The 23,022-nt window shown below is 47.7% G+C and overlaps 10 protein-coding genes across 10 annotated transcripts; 6 read left to right on the top strand and 4 right to left on the bottom strand.

Annotated features, from left to right (window-relative positions):
• Positions 1-400: 400 nt before the first annotated feature.
• On the top strand, positions 401-1,254 carry N7533_003939 (Voldacs domain-containing protein; the record flags this gene model as incomplete). The annotated part of the gene is made up of 2 exons (XM_057100589.1): positions 401-675; positions 804-1,254. The coding sequence occupies 2 exons, from the start codon at positions 401-403 to the stop codon at positions 1,252-1,254; spliced, it is 726 nt and encodes a 241-aa protein (XP_056960219.1).
• A 1,355-nt stretch (positions 1,255-2,609) lies between these two features.
• On the bottom strand, positions 2,610-3,191 carry N7533_003938 (uncharacterized protein; the record flags this gene model as incomplete). Its single annotated transcript, XM_057100588.1, has 2 exons — positions 2,610-3,121; positions 3,176-3,191. 2 exons carry the CDS (start codon positions 3,189-3,191, stop codon positions 2,610-2,612), a joined length of 528 nt encoding a protein of 175 aa, XP_056960218.1.
• Positions 3,192-3,406: 215 nt separating this feature from the next.
• N7533_003937 (MFS transporter) lies at positions 3,407-4,749 on the bottom strand (the record flags this gene model as incomplete). Its single annotated transcript, XM_057100587.1, has 5 exons — positions 3,407-3,925; positions 3,981-4,153; positions 4,216-4,307; positions 4,366-4,632; positions 4,697-4,749. The coding sequence occupies 5 exons, from the start codon at positions 4,747-4,749 to the stop codon at positions 3,407-3,409; spliced, it is 1,104 nt and encodes a 367-aa protein (XP_056960217.1).
• Positions 4,750-5,334: 585 nt separating this feature from the next.
• Positions 5,335-6,210, bottom strand: N7533_003936 (class I SAM-dependent methyltransferase; the record flags this gene model as incomplete). Its single annotated transcript, XM_057100586.1, has 1 exon — positions 5,335-6,210. One exon carries the CDS (start codon positions 6,208-6,210, stop codon positions 5,335-5,337), a length of 876 nt encoding a protein of 291 aa, XP_056960216.1.
• A 543-nt stretch (positions 6,211-6,753) lies between these two features.
• Positions 6,754-7,598, bottom strand: N7533_003935 (sulfotransferase family protein; the record flags this gene model as incomplete). The annotated part of the gene is made up of 2 exons (XM_057100585.1): positions 6,754-7,460; positions 7,508-7,598. 2 exons carry the CDS (start codon positions 7,596-7,598, stop codon positions 6,754-6,756), a joined length of 798 nt encoding a protein of 265 aa, XP_056960215.1.
• A 490-nt stretch (positions 7,599-8,088) lies between these two features.
• On the top strand, positions 8,089-9,792 carry N7533_003934 (cytochrome P450; the record flags this gene model as incomplete). The annotated part of the gene is made up of 5 exons (XM_057100584.1): positions 8,089-8,127; positions 8,181-8,736; positions 8,777-9,309; positions 9,387-9,553; positions 9,618-9,792. 5 exons carry the CDS (start codon positions 8,089-8,091, stop codon positions 9,790-9,792), a joined length of 1,470 nt encoding a protein of 489 aa, XP_056960214.1.
• A 645-nt stretch (positions 9,793-10,437) lies between these two features.
• On the top strand, positions 10,438-11,564 carry N7533_003933 (NmrA/HSCARG family protein; the record flags this gene model as incomplete). Its single annotated transcript, XM_057100583.1, has 3 exons — positions 10,438-10,686; positions 10,756-10,909; positions 10,966-11,564. 3 exons carry the CDS (start codon positions 10,438-10,440, stop codon positions 11,562-11,564), a joined length of 1,002 nt encoding a protein of 333 aa, XP_056960213.1.
• Positions 11,565-12,306: 742 nt separating this feature from the next.
• On the top strand, positions 12,307-15,381 carry N7533_003932 (non-ribosomal peptide synthetase; the record flags this gene model as incomplete). Its single annotated transcript, XM_057100582.1, has 1 exon — positions 12,307-15,381. The coding sequence occupies one exon, from the start codon at positions 12,307-12,309 to the stop codon at positions 15,379-15,381; it is 3,075 nt and encodes a 1,024-aa protein (XP_056960212.1).
• A 2,584-nt stretch (positions 15,382-17,965) lies between these two features.
• N7533_003931 (uncharacterized protein) lies at positions 17,966-18,330 on the top strand (the record flags this gene model as incomplete). Its single annotated transcript, XM_057100581.1, has 2 exons — positions 17,966-18,086; positions 18,143-18,330. 2 exons carry the CDS (start codon positions 17,966-17,968, stop codon positions 18,328-18,330), a joined length of 309 nt encoding a protein of 102 aa, XP_056960211.1.
• Positions 18,331-20,987: 2,657 nt separating this feature from the next.
• On the top strand, positions 20,988-22,997 carry N7533_003930 (serine/threonine-protein phosphatase 2B catalytic subunit; the record flags this gene model as incomplete). The annotated part of the gene is made up of 5 exons (XM_057100580.1): positions 20,988-21,105; positions 21,216-21,547; positions 21,639-21,896; positions 21,956-22,872; positions 22,934-22,997. 5 exons carry the CDS (start codon positions 20,988-20,990, stop codon positions 22,995-22,997), a joined length of 1,689 nt encoding a protein of 562 aa, XP_056960210.1.
• Between the last annotated feature and the right edge of the window lie 25 nt (positions 22,998-23,022).

The following is a 23,022-nucleotide window of genomic DNA, read 5'->3' as shown; positions in this document are numbered from 1 at the left end:
TGAAATATATATTAGCACAACTTGGAGGATCACTGGCAGTATCATACCTATCTACCTAGGTAGGTAGGTAATGATTGCCTCAGTCGACTCAAGTTCAAGTTGAAGTTGAACTTGAATTTGAAAATGTAAGGGGGTAACCATTGGAACTTAGTAAATACAGTTTGAATGAATCAATCATAAAACTATGGAGCTTATCTGGTTATCCCTCGCACTTCTCTCGGGTAACTGAGCTGTTCAGCTGTTGAAGCTTGCACTCCGCCCGAAGCTGTCCTGCCGCAACCAGCTTTCAACCTTGGAACTTCGTTTTTTTCAACCGGCACAACTCATCTCACCTCGCCTCACCTCATCTTCCCTTCCCCTCCCAGCATCTGAGTTCGTCAAGCTTCTCCAATCGCCAAAGATGGAGGTTCTCCGTACAGCCCCCGATACATCATCCTTCGTCCCTATCGCCGAACACCAGTCGCGCACACCGGCCTCGTTCCACGATGGTCCGACAGTGCTACACTACCACAGCCAGAGTTGCAAGGTCGTGATTCTCGAGCGCGACCTCGTCGCCACCCCTACACTGAACGCCCTACGCGGCGAAGTAGCCACAAATGGATCAACCGCAACCGAGGAGAATGAGCAGGAGAAAGAGGTTGCCATTGACAACGTCGAGACCTGGGTGACCTCCGAGTAAGTTCTCTCTTTCTGCTCTGCAGATACCAAGCGCGCATTCAGTAAAGGACCGGCGCATTCGCCGCAAAGTCTCTACTATTCCCTTTACATCCCAAGTATATGTTCTGAGCTAACCCGCCTCGCAGTAAATTCCTTCTCTTCTCGTCCTCCGCCTCAACAGGCGTCTCAATCCCCTACCCTTCCATCTCCCTCCACGCTATCCAGCGCCTGCGCGTACCGGGCGCCTCCGATGCCGAGGTTCAAGGACTTTACATGCAGATTGCGACACCGAGCGCTCCCTCCGGCGAAGACGACGAAGAAGAATGCATTACAATGACAGTTGTGCTGCCCTCCGACGCGACAACGAGCACAGCCTCCGATGAACTCTCCGATGAGCCTGAGGAAAGCCCCATTCAAACACTGTACAATGCCGTGTCTGCTTGCTCGAACCTACACCCCGACCCCGTTGAGCCGGGCGACGAGGACGAGGACGAGGGGGCGAAGTTTTTCACAGCCGATGGTGCGGAGCCTTCGTTTTTCCAGCTTGGGGAGGGAATGACCGGCTCTGAGAATGGGGGGGTTGCCACCTCCTGTTGATGGGAGCTCTGGGTGGATTACGGCGGAGAATATGGATCAGTTCTTTGATGAGGAGGGTAATTGGATTGCTGGGGGTGAGCCGCCGTCTCTCCCGCTTGGGCCTGGGGCTGGAAATGTGCATTCCCGGGAGAATGAGAATGGGGAGCAGGATGGGGAAGACGGTGAGGATGATGATGAGACTAAGTGGCGGAGAACTGAGTGATTGGACGGCTCATTGTATGAATTATAAAAAGTGAAATAGAAGAACCAAGAGAGAAACAAGAATAAACTTTCTAAACTTATCCAGTGCGTCACATGGATACCTAGGTATGTAAATAATTAAGTACTATCCTAATCATAGAAACGACAACCGAAGAAAGAAAAAAGCAACGGAGTCGCCAATAGACAGTCCTTCACATCCACATCGCTACAATCTGAGCACCAGGGAGACAAGTAACAGGTGCAGTAACAGCAGTTCGAAAATCCGAGACCGTCCTTGATTTCCGACTTGGGAATTTCGGGTCCAACGCATCACCGTTTTGAGGCGCTTCGATAGAGCAATGTCCTGCATCCTTCACTCAGTCCTTGCTGGAGTGTACGGTCGTGTCTCAGGAGATATGGGAGCCTCCACAGCATAAGCTGAATGGAGAGTCGATGTTTGTTTGGTGTTGAAAGTAGTCTGTCCAGTGCCCATCCTTCATCGTGACTGCATCAGGTCCAATATGTCCACACCCTGAAGGTGCTTGGGTAAGAGATGCTGTGAATTATTGGAAATGCGAGTCAAGACATCCTGGGTGAGGGAGAATGACTTTTTCAAACAACTCGTCTCCTCCAGGAAGAGCGCATGAGACGTCCTATATTTGGGATGAGAGAGAAGGCGACTCCCACTAAGTCTTCGTTGCCCAAAATTGAGATGCCTAAACTACAAAGCTCTGAAAACCATAGTTATAGTAAAATCTTCGGTGCCTTGTAGTTTAGGCAATCAATTTTGGGCATAAAAGACTTGGTGATTATCGAGGTAAACTTCATTTTCCCATCTGCACCTCACTTCCTTGGCTAGGCGCATTTTCTGGAAGCATTCCCCCAGAAGAAAGAATGCGCAGCCTCGTGCTCAGATGGCTCTGGTGTTGGTCCAAAAGAAGGGAGTTGTGGGACGGAAACAACGATTTTGACGTGATATAGGAAAAATCCCAATCTGTCCCGCTGCAATGCACACGAGAGCGCATGTCTGATAGTGCAGTGTCTTGTTTCGGGCAATTTGTGGCGGAGTGCTCATTTTCTCGCAATCGTAGGCGCATGCAATTCCATCATCAACCCTAAGGTGGAATCGAAAGCGCAATCAGCATTGTGTCCAAGCGGCATCTAGTGTCGCAAGTTCATTTCATGCCCAGAGCCCCAAATGCCCTGTCCAGCTCCTCTCCTTCATTGCGGGGTTGCATAGAAGGCATGGACGATCCCTGATCACCCGAAGAGCTGTCTAGCAGACTCTCCCCCTTGGCTTCCGGCGATGCCCCTGTCCGGCTGGGTTGAAGTATTTTCTCATCGCGGTCTAGCCACCCAGGTGCAACGCGGCGCTTCTCCGCCAGCTCCCGCTGCTGGATTGAGTCTTCCCAGGCTTTGAGTGCTGCCTTGGAATCATCACGGGTCTTCTTCAAGTGTTGCTCGAGAGATTGGCAAGCGGTAAGGATATCGTCTGGATGGGCGGCATGCTCGCCGTTGGAGGATAAGACATAGCGTGCCTTGGAATCCGGATTTAAGGGATCGACAGTGACGGAAGGTGGCAGGGTTGAGGCCACGGATTTGTAGGTGTATGGCAAGGTGACGGAAGTGGGGAGGTTGATGAAAGGCGATACTGTTAGTGGCACTTGGGCCAGGAGGGGGTGCGGGCCTGGTAGTTGTCAATAAAATGATAGATAGGCAAAGGGGTATGGTGGAAACCTACGATTCGAGTCGTACATGGTCGGCGATGTTGGTTGTTGAGGTCTTGAAGTGTCGATTGCGGAGTGCGGAGTGCGGAGTTCAAGGCGTCACGGGGTTGCCAAGTCCCCCCCGCGGATCAACACTTTTCACTTTTCACTCTCTCAACTCTGAATTGTTTCCAGGACACCAGGGAAAACGAACAGTATTATCTTCATGCTCTAGATCAGTTCTACTGGAAATTCACACGTTGACTTCACACGTTGACAAACAAAGATACGAGACCAACAAATCCAGAGATACCACCCAAGATTAGTGTCATACCTCCCCATCCCAGCCCCAATCTCGCATAGCCGGCAACAATAGGACCCAGGAATTGCCCAAGAGCAATAGCAACATTGCAAAACGCGTAACCAGTACCCATTCCACTCTTCTTACGACTATCGATCCCTTCCTTCGCCTCAATCTGCCGCACGGCATCCGACACCTCCGCCATGACTTGTGCTTGCGAGGTGGTCATGAACAACCCGACGCAGGTCACGAAAGCAACAAAACTAACCTGGTGACTCGAAGATGGCATTTCAACCAGACGCAGTGCAGAGAGTGGGAAAAAGGCTAGAATAAGCTCAATGGCGACCGTTCTTCGGCGATCCCAGCTCCGGCAATATTTGGCCATTGGAATGCTAAGAAGGCTGGGGAGAGATATCCCTAGAAACAATAGCCCGGAATTTGTTGAAGACCAGTCATATGTTTCCATTGTGAATAGTGGGAGGGTCTGTGGCTTGGAGATTAGCAAAATTGCTATCAATTTCACCAATTTGCGAACATACACTCTCGAATGCGGAAAGAATGGATGAAATCGTGGTTTCAGTAACTATGGCTGCGATGAAGCGGGTATCAACAAAATTGCGAAGATGCAATTCGTTCCCCGTGGAGCCTTGTGTGGACAGCAAGGGAGCTTCTTCGGCCTGGTCTTGTCCGCACACTTCTGAGTCGTGATTTCCTACAAGTTTTAACATTAGATGTCCGAATGCGAGAATCGTGGATACCGAAGAGGTTTCTCACTCTTTTCAATCATTAAAGATCTGAGAATGATGTCACAGACAAGCAATGAGATTGGGACCACAAAAGCCCCGTAGATGCCAAAGTTATCAAACCTAGATGATATCGGTTTTCAGCGCCAGATGCAATTGTATTATAGACCATAGAACATACAAAAGTCCTCCGAGAACAGGGCCCATGATCATTCCCCAGGTAAATGAAGCAGATAAAAATGCCATATACTGCCCTCTCTTTTCAGGACTGGCAGTGTCTGCAACAATCGCGAAGCTCAGAACACCCACGATAGCACCAGATAACCCCTGGAAAACCCGGGCGATAACAATGATGGCCGGTGATCTTCCGAAGAGAAAGAAGAAGGTCGATATGGCAATTGCAATGTAGCCTACAAGTAGAGGGTATTTTCGGGATTGGATCCGATCACTTAGTAGACCGACCAGTGCTGCTGATGGTTAATTTGTCTCTGTGCTTGCTTCATGTTACTTACGAGAGCCGATTAACAATGCAGCGCCGTATGATGCAAGCAAAATTGATGTCCATTGTTGAACTGTGGTTCGGAAAATATGCGTAAGATTCTGTCATCAAATTGTAGAGGGAGGTTGTACTTGAGTCTCTCGAGGTTATTTTGGTGTTTATGAGCAGGTATGGCAATATGGGAACAATCTGCTGGTTATTAGCTCGGGTTCTATGTTGATCAGCATTACTCAGGCGCAGGTTTTTACCATGCCGTAAAGAAAGGTATCGGTGAAGATTGAGCAGCACATTGCGACAAGAACAAAAGCGCCCGATGATCGCACCCTGATGAAGCATCCCATTTTCGAGTATATGTAAAGAGTAACACACAGTAAGGAGATTCAAAGAGAGCTGAAAGATAAGTAAGTCCCGGGTGAATAGAAAATGTAGAAGAGTCAAGGTACAAGTTCGATCGAAGTAGAGAAATGGTGACAGATCTGGAAGCGATGTGACCGATAAAAAGGGGGCTTTGCAGCTTTAATAGATTCCGCTAAAATAGCCCCTCGCTCGTATAGAATTATTCAGCATCGAAGAAGCAATTGCTAGAGTATTTGCAATTTCAAGTTGGCAGGGAAGAAAACATTGAGACTTTCTACTAGTGTCTGTTTAAAATTATTCACTTCCAGTCTCAATCGCCTTAAACACATAAAACGTCTCATGGGCCCCTCTGACACTTTCAACAAAGCATGCATCAGTCTCCGAAGAGAGAAGGATGAGCTCATCGTCTAACCATTGCCGCATCTTCATTGAAATATGATTCGTCTCCACGACGGACTGGTTGTCGCTATCCACGACTTCCAGCTCGAACTTGAGGAACTTAACGTTTCTTTCCAGCTCTCCTCTGTGATTTGATTCTCTATAAACTATCGAGGCAAACACGGCACTCTTCAATTCGCTGACACCCTGAGGTTGATGGAATGCAATCTTCTTATTGGGGTTGAGCAGAGAGCCATCGTAAATTGATACATAGGCTCGTCCAGTTCTAGGGCGAAGGACCTTGGAAGTCTGGTTTAGGAATTCCTCTGGCTGGCCAGACTCATAAAGATGACTGATGGAGCCGATTGAGAATATCAAAAGATCGACTTTCTTGTGTTTGCGTGCGTCCATGACTTCTCTCAAATTGAGAGCAGATCCATGGACCCAGCTGACACAATTTTTCAAAATTCCTGTCGTGATCACTTTGGCTTTATCCAACATGTGCTGGGCATTGTCAACACCTACTATCTCAGTGTTGACAAATTCACATTCTGAATTGATGGCGTTTGATTCGAGGCCGTGGAGGACGCGGCCTGTTCCCGTCCCAACGTCCAAGATGACGAAGGGATCTTCGGGAGTAGGCGATCGAAGAGCGAAAAGCTTTTGGTAAACTTCCCAATAAAAAGATGCATCATCGACCGAGCGTGAGTTAGGAGCGACTAAGTCGTAGTAATCGACTAAATAAGGTGAGCTGTAAAGATCGCTCGATTGTTCTTCGAATGTGAGAGTCATGATCGGACTTTTCTAGAGGATCTGGAAACTGTCTCGTAACTGCCAAAGATATGGAATGATTTACCAGGATGTAGAGAAAGATAATGATCATTGGAAAGGGGGGAGTGCCCCTATCAAACTGTACATATGCAGCACAGGCGATCCAAGGAGCCTCGAGCCATCGACACAAGAGGAGTATCACAATCTTGCATTAGTCTGGTCGATGTAATAACCCCTCATGGGATGAGCTGAGGCGCCGGTTTGGTTCTAGGTGCTTACTCAAATGGTGGCTGGCTGTATGAAATGCAGAAGAGGTGCCACGCATTGCATGCAGCGAGCTCAATTTCAAAGCTGACCAGCTGAGACCCCTATCTCAAACTCGTGTTCTCCGTCCTCCATGCGTAGGCGCCTATGCACCCCGACTTGACAGCCCGCATGAACTATGCACTAGCGGAAGTTAAACAATAGTTATTCTACGACAGATGGAGCTCGCTTCGAATTACCCGTGTGGAAAACCTTTCATATTATTTGACAGGGGCTACTATCCCAAGACTTGCAGACAGCCTATCGCCCCAGGAGTAAGAACCACAAGGTAGCCAAAACAACAGGAACTATCACAGCCAGCCACGGCCTGATTAGTGCGATCAACATTGCAGTATCTGCCTCCCCCGCCCCCTGGTTGAACTCGTTCGTGTTATTGACCCTGGGATATGGCTTTTCGGGCACAGGCACACCGAGGAACGTGCATAGTGGCTCCCATCCATCACCCAGTCGCATTTCGAGAAACCTTTCGGGTGCAACCCCCTTTCGAACCCGATCGTTGTGCTGTGTAAAGCGCTCCATAGTTCGATGGCTGTGGTAATTGTTCTTGCAGATCACTTTGTAGGCCATTTTGACCATACGCATTTCAGGTCCCAATCTTTTGTTATCGAAGTGCTGAAGGATGTTGAGAAGAGGTTTCTCCAGCCAAGGAATTATTGTGTTATGGATGGACTTGAACCATGACTCTGCAGATCGCGTTGTGAGAATAACTTTGGCCTCTGGGTACAGCTCTTGGAACTCGTCCCAAAAGAGACATGCCGGGATGTCCAGTAGCGCATCGTATGGCCCTCGTAGCTTGTCGAAATCCTGTCGATCATATGGGCGGCCATTTCCAAAGAATCTGCACTTCATAGCTTCGGTCCATTGATTGTACATGCGACTTGGGTTGTCAATCGGTTCACACATGTGCCATGGAGTGTACCCGAGTTCTTGCAGGGCCAGATACAAAGCTAGAGAGTCAGTCAATCAGGTACCGGATGACCGGAAGAGAACTTACACGCTGTTCCAGTGCGCGAAAGCCCTGCGACAACCAGCCTCAAGGGGGTCTCGGGCTCGTATGGTGGTTCTTTATCGATCAGACGGCTCATGGTTGGGGTTTGATGAAAGTCTTCTCCTAGGGGAAGTTGGAAAAGGGGGAGTCTCTAGTAAATGAGAGTCTAAATGAGATTTAGCCAAACAACGTCATAGCAAAGTTGGTGCCAAATAAAGCGCGGGACAAAGGCTGTAGGCATCAATAATTCACAAACTCGTGAAACCCACACTTCCCCACCCATTGCGGGTAGGGCGACCAATCGCCTGCAGGTGATTTCCTTGATGAACTGCGGGAATGAGGGGGCAGCTGGGGCAGCTGAGTGGCAATTCAGCTCCCCAGCAGCAACATTCTAAATGGACTAGTCCGAGATTTCCTGTCAAAGGATTGGGGGGGCAATCGCCGGTATCGCGGTGAAGCCTTGTAAATTCCTATGTTAAGGTACACGGACAGAAACCATCGCATACTGCCAGTTTAGCAAAATCTGTAGCATCACCACGATTTTTTAATTTTATTTTTTTTTCAAAACACGAAACTCGGCAATTGAAATGGAGATTTTTGAAGGAGTCTTTCTTCTCACTGGAGCGGTATCACCCCAGAATTCATTTTTCGTCCCATACTCGACTAACCTGAGAAACAGTGGATCGTTCTCCACGCGGGCTTTGCAGTGTACAATCTCTTCTTCCATCCTCTCCGAGAATACCCCGGTCCCAAACTCGATGCAGCGACACAGCTTGTTTATGTCTATTATATGGTGAAAGGAGACAGCTGCAAGCATCTCGCAAGACTTCATGAGAAGTATGGCGAGGTTGTTCGAGTCGGCCCCAACGAAATCTCCTATTTGACGGTGTCGGCCAACAAAACAATATTTGGAAACAAACCCACGGAAGAAGCTACTTTCGAAAAGAACCCAGCTGTTTATATTCAGGCATCGGGGATGGCGGAAAATCTTTTGTTTGCCAACACCCGCGAACATCCCCGGATCAAGAAGCTCATGGCTCCAGCGTTCTCCGATCAGGCGATCAAAGAACAAGAACCGACAATTCAACAGTTGACCAGCGTCATGATGAACAAGCTTCGCTATAATAGATCCGGCAAAGCATATTATCCAAATGCAGCTGGGGTAGCGAATATTGGTGCTTGGTGCAACTTTCTCGTCTTCGACATCTTGAGCGCACTTTCATTCGGGGAAACCTGTCGGTTGTCTGGAATTGGCAGATTATCATGAATGGACAGATGTCATATTCAGAACTATGAAGCACGCCCACTTCATTCAATGCGCTCACCGACTCAAGCCCTACCACAGATTACTCGAGATGTTGATCCCCGGAGAAATCAGTGATCCTTCCGAGAGACACATGGAAAACGTCCGGAAGTATGTACGAGCACGTGAGAAAGCAGACACCGGCTCAGACACCGGTTCTCAAGCAGATTTTGCTTCCTACATTTTGAAAGGGATGTCGGAGGATGAGATGGTCGACAATATTAACATTCTCTCAACTGCCGGCACTGAGACAACAGCCACAACTCTTTCGTCGCTGTTCTACTACTTAACCCACAACCCTCATAGCTACCAGAAACTCGTGGCAGAGATTCGCTCTAGTTTCACACACGAAAATGAGATTACTTTCAATGCTATTGGTAACCTGAAGTATCTGAAAGCTGTCATCCAGGAAACCTTTCGTATTCACCCCTCTGTTCCTGTGGGATTTCATCGCATCACCCCCAAGGCTGGCAGCTACATTGATGGCCAATGGGTCCCTGGAGGGGTCAGTAACTTTTTACTAATTTTATCTCCACATTGACACGACATCGAATCCAGCTGACCTCCGCTACTCGCATATAGACATGGGTTTCAGTAGCCCTCCTCGCAGCATACAGATCGCCAAGATACTGGCAGCGCGCGAAAGAGTTCATTCCGGAGAGATGGCTAGGTGATCCCGAGTTTGCCTCAGACAACCGTCAGATTTGGGCACCTTTCTCAATTGGTCCGAGAAAGTGCATCGGAATGAAGTAAGATGTGTCGAATGAACAGGCACTATGCAAGCGACGTTTGCTAATCACATTTCCGCTCTAGTTTGTCGTACTTGAACATGCGATTGATAGTTGCTCGTTTGCTCTGGAATTTTGACTTTGAGGCGCAGTCTGACAACATTGATCCGCACGAACTAAAGGAATACGGGGTTTGGCAAGGCCATGTTCCGCTGAACCTACGGATCCGCGACGCACGAGCTTCACGAGTGGGGGCATAGATAAGGGCCATTGTGAATGCAGGATGGTGTCTTAGCTCTTGGAGAGTGGTTAGCTGCTAGCAAACAATGGGAGCTAAATTTCGGAAATTTTGAGCGAGCAGTTGGTGGCGTTTCGTGGGCTGTGGCTGGCTGCATGCGCATGCTGGGAGCCTGTACTCCGTACTAGGTGGGCGGGATGTACATATGCACTTCGGTATGTGACAGCTGAACTAGATTTAGAGTTCAACTACGACGAACCGGAGATACGTATGAAATGCGGGCTTTAAGTATTAGTCAAGGCTTTTTGACAGCAACCTTGAAATGTAGCTGTTACTGATGGTGACTACCAAATATTAATCCGTGGTCATCGGGCAAGTCGGCGATCATAGCCGACTTCGCACTAGTCCATATTTGTGCAATCATAATTAGAACTGCAAGTTGGTATTACATTGTCACACTCCGCGGCGAGAATCAATTTCCAGCATAATTGTGGATTTTATGGGGTTCTTTGTAGCTACCTGGGTAAGGCAAAAGAAGCCGACCACGCCATTCAAATTGAGATGGCTTGGAGAATGAAAGGTCGAGCTTAGATTTTCGTCACCACAGGGTCATTTTCCAAATAACTTCCAACCTTTATTTTATCTGTTTACCAAACGATAAGCCAATATGGATCCCAAACTCATCACTATTTTCGGTGTTACTGGTAACCAAGGAGGGTCGGTCGCCCGTTCATTGGTGAAGAACAAGGCATTTAATGTCCGGGGAATCACCCGAAATCTCGAGTCAGAGTCTAGCAATGCGCTCAAGGCTCTTGGAGTAGAGATGGTTCAAGCAAATGGTTTCAATCTTGATCAGATGAAAACCGCATTCCAGGATACTTGGGGTATCTTCTTGAATATCAATTCTGACGATAAGGTCCGTGTCTAGCCAGATTATGTATTAAAAAAAGGAAGAAGTCACACTGATCAATCATGAAAATTTTAGATATTCGCAAACCAAGATGGTCCTTCCGAGTTTGACATGGGTAAAATCATTGTGGATGCTGCGGCGGAAGCGGGAGTACAGCACATTGTGTTCAGCTCGGGCCCTTCATGCACCGAGATGACCAACGGGAAGGTTTCTATGAAAGCTATGGACAGTAGGTTCTAAATTACGCATCTTGTGCTGATAGTTGAATGACTAAACCATTTCCAGTGAAATACAAGATCGAGCAATACATTAAAGATCTTGATGTCTTCAAGTCTGTGATTCCTCTCGGAGCAGCCTGGTTTTTAGAAAACTTCTTGAGCAAAGAAGCTGCCCCAATATTTGGAGGGTTTCCTTTTTTCCCTAATGATTCTGGCTGTCTGTTCTTTCGCACTCCATTCTGGGGTGGCAAGGAAGATGTGCCCTGGATAAGCATCTCAGATGATTTCGGTGATATCGTGCATGGTGCATTCCTAGATCCGGAATCCTGGAACGGCCACTTCATTCATGTCCTTAGCGATATCCGCAGCTTCCCTGAGGCTGTAGCAGATTTCCAAGAGGCAACATGCCGTGAAGCAAGATGGGTTCCCATACTCCCATCGTGGGAGGAATTTGACACACATGGCATCCATGAACTGGAAGATGTTAAGCTCATGTTCGGGTTTACGCAGATTACGGGGGGGATGTATTTTGGAAGTCCAACCGAACGTGAGACGGCTCAGAAATTGAAGAAGGCAACAGCAATTGCATTAGGATATCCAGAGGATAAACACGCCCTGGCTTCCCTTAAGGACTGGTTCGCAGCTCGGTTCGGCAATAAAGGCTAATGATGAAAGACGAACGGGATCGACACGCAAGATAGCTAGACTATTCTATTATGAGCAGCTGAATCTCGTAATGCAGCTTGCCCATCTAGCAAAAAGAACTTCTCGGGGATAGGTTTCTACGGTTCACGACAACGCTAGCTTATTTTACGTCACTCTCGCATAAAAGACTACTTTGAGATGTCACGTCTCTTGTATTCACACCGAATTGGTAATTTAATTCTTTAATGAGATCTGCATAGATTTGTGGAAACTTGAAGTTTATTGTGCTTTTCTTGTCTAGCCCTGGATGGTTCGAACTGTGATAACATCCACATGCACACGCCTCTAGGCAACCCAAGCATGTCGGTAACCCCCACCAGTAAAAAAACCCCTCTAAATCATCCTAGTGGAGCTCTCTGTCTGACAGCGCGGTGCATGATATTTAGGCTGGCTGGCTGAACGCCAGTACTTCTAGGAACCATTCAGCTACTCGAAAGCTGCGTCGCGTTCCTATTATCGGTAGGAACAGCTTTCATCTGCACAAGACAGCAGTTCCTGGCTGGCTGGGTCTCAAATTTGTGATTTGAGCTGATTTACTGCCCCGTAGGCTGTGGAGATCAAACTTTAGCAGACAAGGGGAATTTTTGGCAGCTGTCCTGGTCCGAATTGAGCATATCAAGATACAAATTCAATACTTCAGAACATCTCCACTGCATCACGCCTTCTATCATTGAATTGACCAACCCATTTCAACTTTATATCAATGCCGTCTGAGAAACTGACCTATAGGGAGGAGTATGACCTGGTCGTAACTCAAGGCCATGGTCTCGGCCAGATTTTCGAAGCCCAAGCGAGACAATCGCCGACTTCTGTGGCGGTTTTTGATGACTCAACGACCCTCACGTATCATCAGCTACACTGTCAAGCTCTACAAGTTGCTCACAAACTTAGAGCCCAGGGCTTAGAGATTGAGGAGCCCGTTGGTGTCATTGTGCAGCATGGCGTGACAGACATAGTGGCCCAGATAGCCGTCATCTATGCCGGGGGTAGCTGCTCACCTATGGATCCGACACTACCGGATGCGCAAATTGAAAGTCGACTAGCAAAGCTCGGGGCTCGATATGCGTTAGTCGACGAGCAAAACATGGACCGAGAGCTTTCCTTTGTACGACTCAATATAAACGATCATTCAATCTTGACGACCAAAGGCTCTTCGTCAGTGAGGAGTGAAATCCCAGTTCTCACAACTCTGGACCATCGGACGCATCTGATTCACACATCTGGAACCACAAGTGAACCTAAAGCAGTTCAGATTGCTGCTCGTTCAATTCTGCAGGTTGTCTATCATGCACCCTTCGAGCCCGTTGGCCCGACCGACACAGTTGCCCATGTCAATAATACAAGCTTTGATGTTTCCCTTTTTGACATATGGGTACCTCTATTGCGTGGGTCTCGGATAGCTGTTTTGAGCAAGGTTGTGCTTCTGGATCTTCCAGCGATGGCTGCCGCCATTTCGGAGAAGGGGATCTCGGTCATGGCAACGACAACCGCACTGTTGAACCTAGCTGCATCGACCTATCCACGGGCATTTGCGCAACTCAAAATATGCTTCATTGGTGGAGAAGCTGCGAACGTGGCCGCGATCAAAACGATTTTTCGGCACGGTCCGCCACAGCAGCTAATAAATGCATACGGCCCTACGGAGTGCTGCATATTTTGCCTTGCCCACCGAATTGTTCCAGAGGACCTGAAAAACGGACTTGTCAGCATCGGTAAACCGATCGGTAAAACCATTGCTTATATTTGCGATGAGTCTGGAACACCAGTTCAGGATGGAGAAGAAGGCGAATTGTGGATCGGCGGAGCTGGCGTATCTCCTGGATATGTGAACGATCCTAAAAAGAATGAAAGGGCATTCGCTCGCTTTCAGGCAGAGGGCGAAGACCAACGATTCTATCGTACTGGCGATAGAGTGAAGAGACGTCCTGATGGACAGATCGACTATGTGGGACGTCAGGATCATCAGGTCAAGGTTCGTGGATATCGAGTTGAGCTCGAGGCTGTCGAAACTGCAATGTTGCGGACAGAACAATTCTCCGAGGCAGTCGCACTGAAGGTTGAAGCCAATGGTGGCGCGGGCTCTCTTCTAGTCGCCTTTGCCGTGCCAATTTCAGCCAAACCACATGCAGTGGTACATGCGATTGACTCCCTCAAGTCTATTCTGCCAGATTATATGGTGCCTCAAATCGAGTTGATCCCAAAGATGCCACTCAATAGCCATGCAAAGGTTGACCGCAAACGCCTTGTGATGTTGTATCGTGAGCGATGGACAAAACCAGAGGTTCAAAGCAAGAATGTGGACACTGGCAACACTCAACAGAGACTGGCAGGTCTTTGGGTCAGCATACTTGGGCTCCCGTCTTTGCCGGATGATGCCGCTACAGATTTCTTTCAACTGGGTGCCACATCCCTCCAAGCATCGCTTCTGATAAGCCAGATCCGAAGATATATTGGTGCGAATATTTCGCTGTTGACTCTTTACGATCATTCGAAGTTGGCTGATCTTGCATCAATCATTGAAAAATCGCATGATCGTGTATCAGAAACTGTTCGTAATGAACGCGAAATATGGGTCCAGGATACACATATTGGCGATGACCTTGCTCCTCCCTCAGGGCGGGTCATTGATTGGCGTCGGGATACAGAAGGACGCGTCTTCTTTACCGGTGGCACTGGCTTTGTCGGGGCGTTTCTTTTGGCCGATCTTCTTCGCGCACATGAAGTACATCAAGTGGGGTGTCTAGTGCGGGCGGCGAGTACCGAGGCAGGCCTTGAGCGCATCAAACACGCCATGGGAAAATATGGCCAGTGGGAGGAACGCTTCTCCGATAAATTACTGGTACTTTGCGGATCCTTGGAGGATATTTACCTCGGACTCGGCTATGAAAGATTTCACGAAATTGCCAACTGGGCGAGCGTGATTTTTCACCTCGGTGCCAAGGTTAATTACACTCAGCCATACTCCCTCCATCGGCCAGCGAATGTGATCGGCACGAGAAATATTGTACGACTGGCTTGTGCAGGAGGTCGCACCAAGGCGGTCCATTATGTTTCCAGCATATCTTGCTTCGGTCCTACTGGATTTGTAACTGGGACCAAGGTGATAGCTGAGGATGAGCCTCTCCTCAAGCATGTCGAAGCACTTCCATTCGACCATGGGTATGCCCAATCTCAATGGGTTGCTGAAGGGTTACTGAGACGTCTCATGGACCGCAATTTTCCTATTGCCATCTACCGCCCTGGCTTTATCACAGGCCATAGTCAGACTGGAGCATGCAACCCAGATGACTTTTTCAGTCGCCTGATCCAGTCTTGCGTTCAAATCGGCTGCTATCCGCTTCTTCCGAATCAACGAAAAGAGTTTGTCCCTGTAGACTATGTCAATGCGATTATTTTGCATATCGCTTCATCTGCAGCGTCTACTTCACTCGGCCACGCTTACCATATTGTTCCACCAAGTCGCGATGTATCGATTGATATGAACGAGGCAATGGATCTTGCAAGCCTCACATCACAACAACCAATCAAAGGTATCCCATATCAAGACTGGGTCGATGCCCTGTTGGATAATTGTCCAGCGAGGCTGCAACCGCTCCAGCCTATGCTAGCTGAAAGGGCCCACCGTGGTCTGACAAGATGGGAGCTCTACGAGAACATGCCATTATATGACTCCACGAACACAGGTCGCATGCTGGCTACGCTAGGGAAGAACCTCCATTTCCCAGTTCTTGATCGAGGACTCATGGAGAAATATTTGTCGTTTCTTTCGGATCGCTAGTTTTGAAACATCGTCCAGTACATTATCGAATACACTTTATCGTTCGGGATCTCTCAAATTCAAGTTCCACTTTCATATAATCGTAACGGTCGTAACTTCATATCACATGGTACCTCTAAGTACTATATACAGAGAAATATTTTCAATTATTGACGGGCGGAAACAGTGGGCAATGCTTCGCTCGATCCATTCAACTTCTTCTTGCACCAGCCTTTGAACGAGCTGATTCGTCTGGTTTGTCCTTGGCTCTGCCTTCTATTATTGACAGATCGTGTCGGAGGTTCTTCTTTTTGTCGAAGTTGTCGCAAATCATAGAATGTCTGTCTGCAAAGAGGGCAGGTCGTATCTCTGTTGCAAATCCAATCGTCGATGCACGGTTGATGGAACAGGTGTTCACATGGTAGTTGTCGAAAGGAATCCGTAGTTTCCAACTCTTCTAAACACATTATGCAGGTTTCTGGGACTGAAGAGCCATCTTTCTTCCATCAGCATACTGAAAGGGGTAATTTTTTTCTTGAAATACATGTACTATTAATAACTTACCGGAAATTGAGTCCTCGCTGCACAGGGGCATCTGCGTAAGGTCTACATCGTATTTCAAAGCATAAGCTGTAGCCATATTGTTGAGAACCAACGGGAATGAATGACGGTTGCAAAAAATTCAAAAAGATTAAAATCACTATAAGCAGAGTCTAGATTACTTGGGGTGCGACAAGTCCGGGGTTTAATAGGTGATCGCTCTCTGAAGTCATCGTGCCGATCGTTGCGTCAGTCTCCGATAACAGGGAATCGCCCCACATGTGTAGGGCCGAGAAACATGGAATCGGCCAGAGAATCAGCCACAACACAACTTGTGGAGAAAGTGCCTGGATATTTAATTTATTTAAGATTGGCGAAGAAAACGATGACATTTCATCCACATGTGTCTGAAAAGTCTTGGGTATGAGTTGTAACAAGTACGGGGTAGCGATGAGCTCATTGTCTCCTGAGCCAATGGCAGATGCGGATATGGATCAAAAGCTCTGAATCGTCATATGATAGTATAGGAGTGATATGGAATTGGTCTCAGCTTCCTGCTTAGATCCTGCAAGCTATATGATATGTAAGCCCCTGGGAAACTTTGCTGCCTGGTGTCGTACATTGTGCCAATTCTATCATAGTTAGATCGAATTGATATTACTAACTACTAGTAGTGAGTATACATCACTAATCTGGCTACTACCTATCACTGTTAAAAACTTGCGACCAATCTTTTCAGGTTATTTGATCAAAATTGACCAAATCTTCTGCACTATGACTAGCTATGGAAAATACAGGGTGGTAATTTTGGCCAGCCAACAATGCAGTAATGCCCGAAATGTCCTTGGGCTACTTAACTACCAGGGAGGGAGAAATCCAATCATCATCTAGCCATCTATTGGTGGCTTACGAGCTCCTGGCTACATATCTTTATTCTATTCGGCAACCTCATTCGAATCTTAATCAAAGATAAGTTTTAGTGAGTAAAATGTCTGATCCATTCCTGAAATGAGGCTATTTTCTTTTTCACATATGCCCTTCTCATACCGAGCGAAAATGTAGCAATCGAAGTGGTAGATAGATTAAGCGCCTTTTGTATGCTTGATAGACTAATGAATTCATTCTAAGGGCTACGTATGAGTAAATGAATGGTTTTCCTCCGGAGATTGACAAAAGCTTTTGCATATCCCGATCAACCTTCACTCTAATGATAGCTCCTCAGGCGTATTTCCATGCGTTTCATCACTCTTTCGGTCCATTCTTTTCTCACTCCGTCTTATAAGGAAAAATCAATCTACTAGACCGTGGATATGCGATGGAAGTATTGTCTGTTTACATCACTCGGTATATAGAGATTTTATATTGACCTCGGTTAGGGTTGTTTCACTGTCGCATTATCTCGTTTCTCTTCATTTTATGATCCGATTTGAAAAGTCATCAATACTACTATGTTCACAGTGGGCATGATAGGGCGCAATTAAGGTTAACAAATTAATTGTACCCAGATATTGAATATCCGCTTCCAAGGTTGTCGTTGATTATCCTACAGCTGGCCGTGTGTAATTGATTGGCGAAGAAGTATCCAAGACACGTTCAAAGTTATCTAGCTTGGGTCCAAATTTCTTACACGTGAGGATACAATACCCTCGGAGCTATAGTAACCGTAGGGTTACTCTCGTCCACTCCGAGACATTTCACAGAGCGCACACCCCCAATTGTTGTAACATGAAGGATCTCCTTTCTAGCCTCATTTACCTTCAAGATCGTTGTACAAGATCTATAGCTTGTGTTCAAAGTATCCCACGCTGCATATAGGAAAGAGGGACCGTTTCTTCCATGAGGTCATCATGTGCTGAGAGTAACCCCCTTGTAAGATTCTGAGAATGGATTTTGTGGTAGGGGTCAGACTACTTGCTTTATGGTTTCGCCATTTGATATGAGAAACTTAGTATAAATATGACCATTTATTTCTCGGGCTACATGAACAGCTTTCTTCAGTTCTGTAGAAGTTATCCGCTACTGAATCTTGTCAATACTTTATCGCTACAAGCTAGCAACAGTCGACATGCTTTACAAGACCTCCCTGTCCATTGCCTGTATCCTTCTCGGCACTCAGGCTCAACAAGCGACGAACTGTCAATACCAATCGCTGAAGTGCGGTTCTGCGCTTCTTGCTACTCCTTATAGTTCGTCTTTTCCCGCATAGTAGGTCATTCAAATACTTACCATACTCATTATCCAGGCTACACTACAGCCCAGCTCATTGCGGCTATCAACGACACTGTCTCCATTCCCATCCTCACCAACGCTGAAATCTCCCAGACCCTTTTCCACTGTAGTGATATTCTGGGTACGATCACTGGAAACTCGTACTGCTTCGCTGGATGCGACAGCAAGGTTGGTACTCGCAATGATCAATGCATCATGTGAAATCTGCTCTATAGAGCTCTGCGTTTGTTCTAGCTGTGAAATTCCAGGATGAGAGGGTGCAATTCATGTTTAATCCATTTTGTGGGCCTAGCATAGACTCCCTGTCAACCTCAAGTATACTGTTTCACTTCACCTTTCTTGCAGTCTTGTAGAAATTGAGAGTATTATATTGTTGCTCATTACTTTGCGTCGTCTTATAAGGTATTCAGGCAATAATGAGAAGATTGCTGTGAATTACTAGCATGGAGTTTAATTTCAAGTTTTTAACCACAATGTTTTATTTCTTTTTGTTGCGTAGCTTGTTTGTGAATTTGTAAATGAGACTTCGTACTCTGTGGCCATTAGCTTCAATTTCGTCTATTTATGGCTTAGGGTAATGATTCCGAGATAAATTTGGTATAGTGGTGATCTTCCATTTGTTTTTCAAAATTCTATTCTTCAGAGAAACAAGTTTTAAAATGTCCAGGCAATAGAAATCAATTAGACAAACCGCCGAACTCAGTCAAACTAATAATCAAAACGAAGTCAAGAAATGGCAGTGGTATCTGATTTAAATCTGATTCAAAACAGAGTTGGCATAGCTAACAGAGCTTTTGTTGGATCGATAAAGTTGGAGTTATTACCAAAGCACCATGTCTGGCATTGTCGAACACATGAGACTGAACCTCCAGATACTGTCGTCGTAGCTGTAGTTGTCGTTGTCGATGTGGATGTTATCGTGACTGTACTATTCCCTGGTGGACATGTACCATTGCCTCCTACTGAGCATTGATCATCCATGGTGAGTGTGAGTGCCGATAGACATCCATTTACGCAGTAAGAGTTTCCAGTAATGTTCCCGAGGATATCTTGGCAATGAAATATCACTTGTGGGATTTTATCTGCTTGGAGGGGTGGAATCGATGGCGTTTCATTTACGGCAGCCACCAACTCTGAGAGGTCATAGCCTAGCCAGGGTCATTATCTGCTTGTCTAGGACGGGTTTGTTCAGCGAGGGTATACCATAGGCTGAGATCATGGTGAAGCCACATTTTTCAGCTTGGTAGATACATGGTTGCGTGAAAGCGATTGTTCTCGTGAAGAGAATCGGCGCCACCAACCCTGCAACCCAATGAAGCTGCCACATAGTGGTTCAGCCGAATTGCGCCTTTTTCTTCTTCACTTGTCGACAATTAAAGAGATGCTATCGAATTTCCAGAACGCGAACACCATCTATAATCACAAGTTGCCAAATTCCGGTATATAGCAGATTCGCCGCCCTTGTCCGGGCTTGTATAATGTCACTTGGCCCCGAGTCAATTAAGCTTCACTTGAATGCGAAGACCAAGATCTTGGGTGTCGCTTGGATCCCAGCGTCCTACATATAGAATGCAACCCTCGAGTCTTGATTTGGCCGTGGTGGTGCCATTGTAACACAGGAAGCACCTATGCCCTTGTTGCAAGCTGGACCTTCCAATGGTTGAGGCACTGCTTGAATGGATCGGCCTTTAAGGGTCAACATCTAGCCGTTGCGATCCCAATGCCAGGTCGCATCCCAGCTGTTGTACTCCCGGTTAGAACCGCAATTGATCTGTCCCACCTGTTCGAAACCGGTTGATGGGGTCAACCTAGTTGGGACCAACGGGGTACTAGTACTAACTAACTAGTACTGGGACTGTTCGGGGCTCTGAAACCTTGGAAGAGTAGTACTAGTAAGCATAGGGGAGGTAGATCTGTTCTATGCGTACATGTATGTGTATATATGCCGATGCGTAAGTAAGTTAGAAGTAGTATATGAGGGGAAACAAACCAAAGCTCAGCGCTCATCCCGTTGGGAAATGATGGTCATGCATGGTGTACTTTTGTCTGTTCACCGCTGCAAATCGCCGAGCGGATCGTTTTATCTGCATTGACAGTGTCCACCTAACACCGATTGGGTCTAGTCTGCCAGGGCCTCGCCAAGTGCAGTTAAACATTGGCAAGTGTCGCGAAAGTGGCGGGATGAAGAAGAAAGTCAAGGCGTGGAGGCCATTGAATTGAGCCGATTGTTCCCAATCAACCACGGAGGTGTTTGGAGTTTTCCATTTTCCATTTCGGATTCAATGGCCCATTTGCGCATTGCAAATCAATAATGCTCGAGTGGTTCAAGACCCTTGCTGGCCTGAGGCAGCGATTGAGAGGCTGATGTGGTGCCCAACCGTGCACATGCGTGTTTGTGATCAGACATGACAAGCAGTAGATGGGGAATGGAGAGATCGTGGTTTGATATCCATCTTTCATTTTCAGAATTCATGGAAACCCCCGAGTGAGTACAAGCACTGTGAACTCGAAAGACAGGAAGAGGGAAGTTCCAAGTCCCACGGGGCGGCTAAGCAGGAGAGGCCCGCTTAATTTCTAATGGGGGAAGTTGTTTCTCTTTTTCCCTTCTTCAGCTCCCCCACGCGACAACCCCATCCTTCCTTCGATCTCACCTCAACTTTTTGGTGATTTCATTCATCCCCATCACTCTTCCTGTCACTTTTTCTGGGATCCTTTGTCCCGCGCTTGAACCCGTTTCGCCTCCTCCCGCCTCCGCGCGGTCTTGTCCCCTCCACCCCCCCCCCTCCTCCACACTCCCCCTTGCTCTCTGGTCTTATCCGGTCTTCGACCTATTTACTCCTCGGAATTAAATATTCAACATGGAAAACAATCTCGCGCGCGCGGTGAGGGACAAGCAGCCCGTCCCCGAGATCGACTTTTCCCTGCATCAGATGGAAGATGGCTCACAAGTGTCAACACTCGAGAGAGTTGTTAAAGGTAACTTAATTTCCGGAATGCCTACTCGCGATCGCCCCTCTCCCTCACCCGTTGCGATCTGAGATTTAAGATCTGATATGGCTAACTTCCTCTGTGTCTGAGAATGATAGAGGTCCAAGCGCCAGCTCTAAGCACTCCTCCCGATGACATGTTTTGGTCTCCCGAAGACCCTTCGAAGCCCAATCTTCAGTACCTCAAGCAGCATTTCTATCGCGAAGGTCGTCTCACTGAAGAGCAGGCATTATGGATCATCAAAGCCGGTTCCGATATCCTCAGGTCGGAGCCCAATCTTTTGGAAATGGATGCCCCCATCACCGTATGCGGTGACGTCCACGGACAGTATTACGATTTGATGAAGCTGTTCGAGGTTGGCGGAGACCCTTCCGAGACCAGATACCTGTTTCTGGGTGACTACGTTGACCGTGGTTACTTCAGTATTGAGGTACGCATCCCCCGTACTTTCTTTCCCCGCTTTCGGGGCAACCAACATGGGCGCGCGCGCAAGAGATGCTCACCACCTTCCTTTCCTGTAGTGTGTTCTATACCTCTGGGCGTTGAAGATCTGGTATCCCGATTCGCTCTGGCTTTTGCGGGGTAACCACGAATGTCGCCACCTGACAGACTATTTCACCTTCAAGTTGGAGTGCAAGCATAAATATAGCGAACGGATCTACGACGCTTGCATTGATTCCTTCTGTTGTCTGCCGCTGGCGGCGGTCATGAACAAGCAATTCCTCTGTATCCACGGTGGTCTCAGTCCAGAGCTGCATACCCTCGAGGATATCAAGGCTGTATGTATTTTGTCTGATCAGACCCGAACGCCACCTCCGGTCGCTAATCAGAAGGACAGATTGATCGTTTCCGCGAACCCCCTACCCACGGTCTTATGTGCGATATCCTTTGGGCCGATCCTCTCGAAGAATTTGGCCAAGAAAAGACTGGCGATTTCTTCATCCACAACAGCGTTCGCGGCTGCTCCTACTTCTTTTCTTATCCGGCCGCTTGCGCGTTCTTGGAAAAGAACAACCTTCTCTCCATTATTCGAGCACACGAAGCCCAAGATGCTGGCTACCGCATGTACAGAAAGACCCGCACGACCGGTTTCCCCAGTGTTATGACGATTTTTAGCGCTCCCAACTATCTGGATGTTTACAATAACAAGGCCGCTGTGCTGAAGTATGAGAATAACGTGATGAACATCCGCCAATTCAACTGCACACCGCACCCTTACTGGCTGCCGAACTTCATGGATGTCTTCACTTGGTCTCTGCCCTTCGTCGGTGAGAAGATCACTGACATGCTTATCGCTATCCTCAACACCTGCTCCAAGGAAGAGCTTGAGGAGGAGGAGACCCCAAGCTCCGCAACAGTCCCCGCTGGCCCAGCGTCCCCGCCTCTGCCTATGGATACCACCGACGCTAGCGAAATGAAGCGACGTGCCATTAAGAACAAGATTCTTGCCATTGGTCGTCTTTCTCGCGTTTTCCAGGTCCTGCGTGAGCAGTCCGAGAGTGTCACCGAATTGAAGACGGCGGCTGGCGGTCGTCTTCCTCCGGGAACTCTCATGCTCGGTGCGGAGGGTATCAAACAAGCCATCCACAACTTCGAAGATGCTCGCAAGGTCGATTTGCAGAACGAGCGACTGCCTCCTAGCCAGGAAGAGGTGAACCAGAAGAGCGAAGCGGATTTCAAGGTGGCTATGAAGCGCGCAGAGGATGAAGCTGCTAACGACACTGGACTTGCGACGGTTGCACGACGTATCAGCATGTAAGTAGCCGCCCACAGCAGCGATGAGGGAAAAGAAAAATCAGCTAACGCAAATCAATAGGTCTGCGGGCGCCGGTCGCAGTCGTCGCCAACGCGACGGCCAACGGGATTCTCAGGATGCCTAGGACATCCTTCATGGGCTTGAGTGAG

The sequence above is a fragment of the Penicillium manginii genome (genome assembly GCF_028828005.1).
Source record: "Penicillium manginii strain IBT 31320 chromosome Unknown utg000004l:1.0-7231830.0:1.0-7236170.0, whole genome shotgun sequence".
NCBI lineage: Eukaryota > Fungi > Ascomycota > Eurotiomycetes > Eurotiales > Aspergillaceae > Penicillium > Penicillium manginii.
Note: the sequence above shows the minus strand (reverse complement) of the source record. Positions and strands in the feature narration are given on the sequence as shown.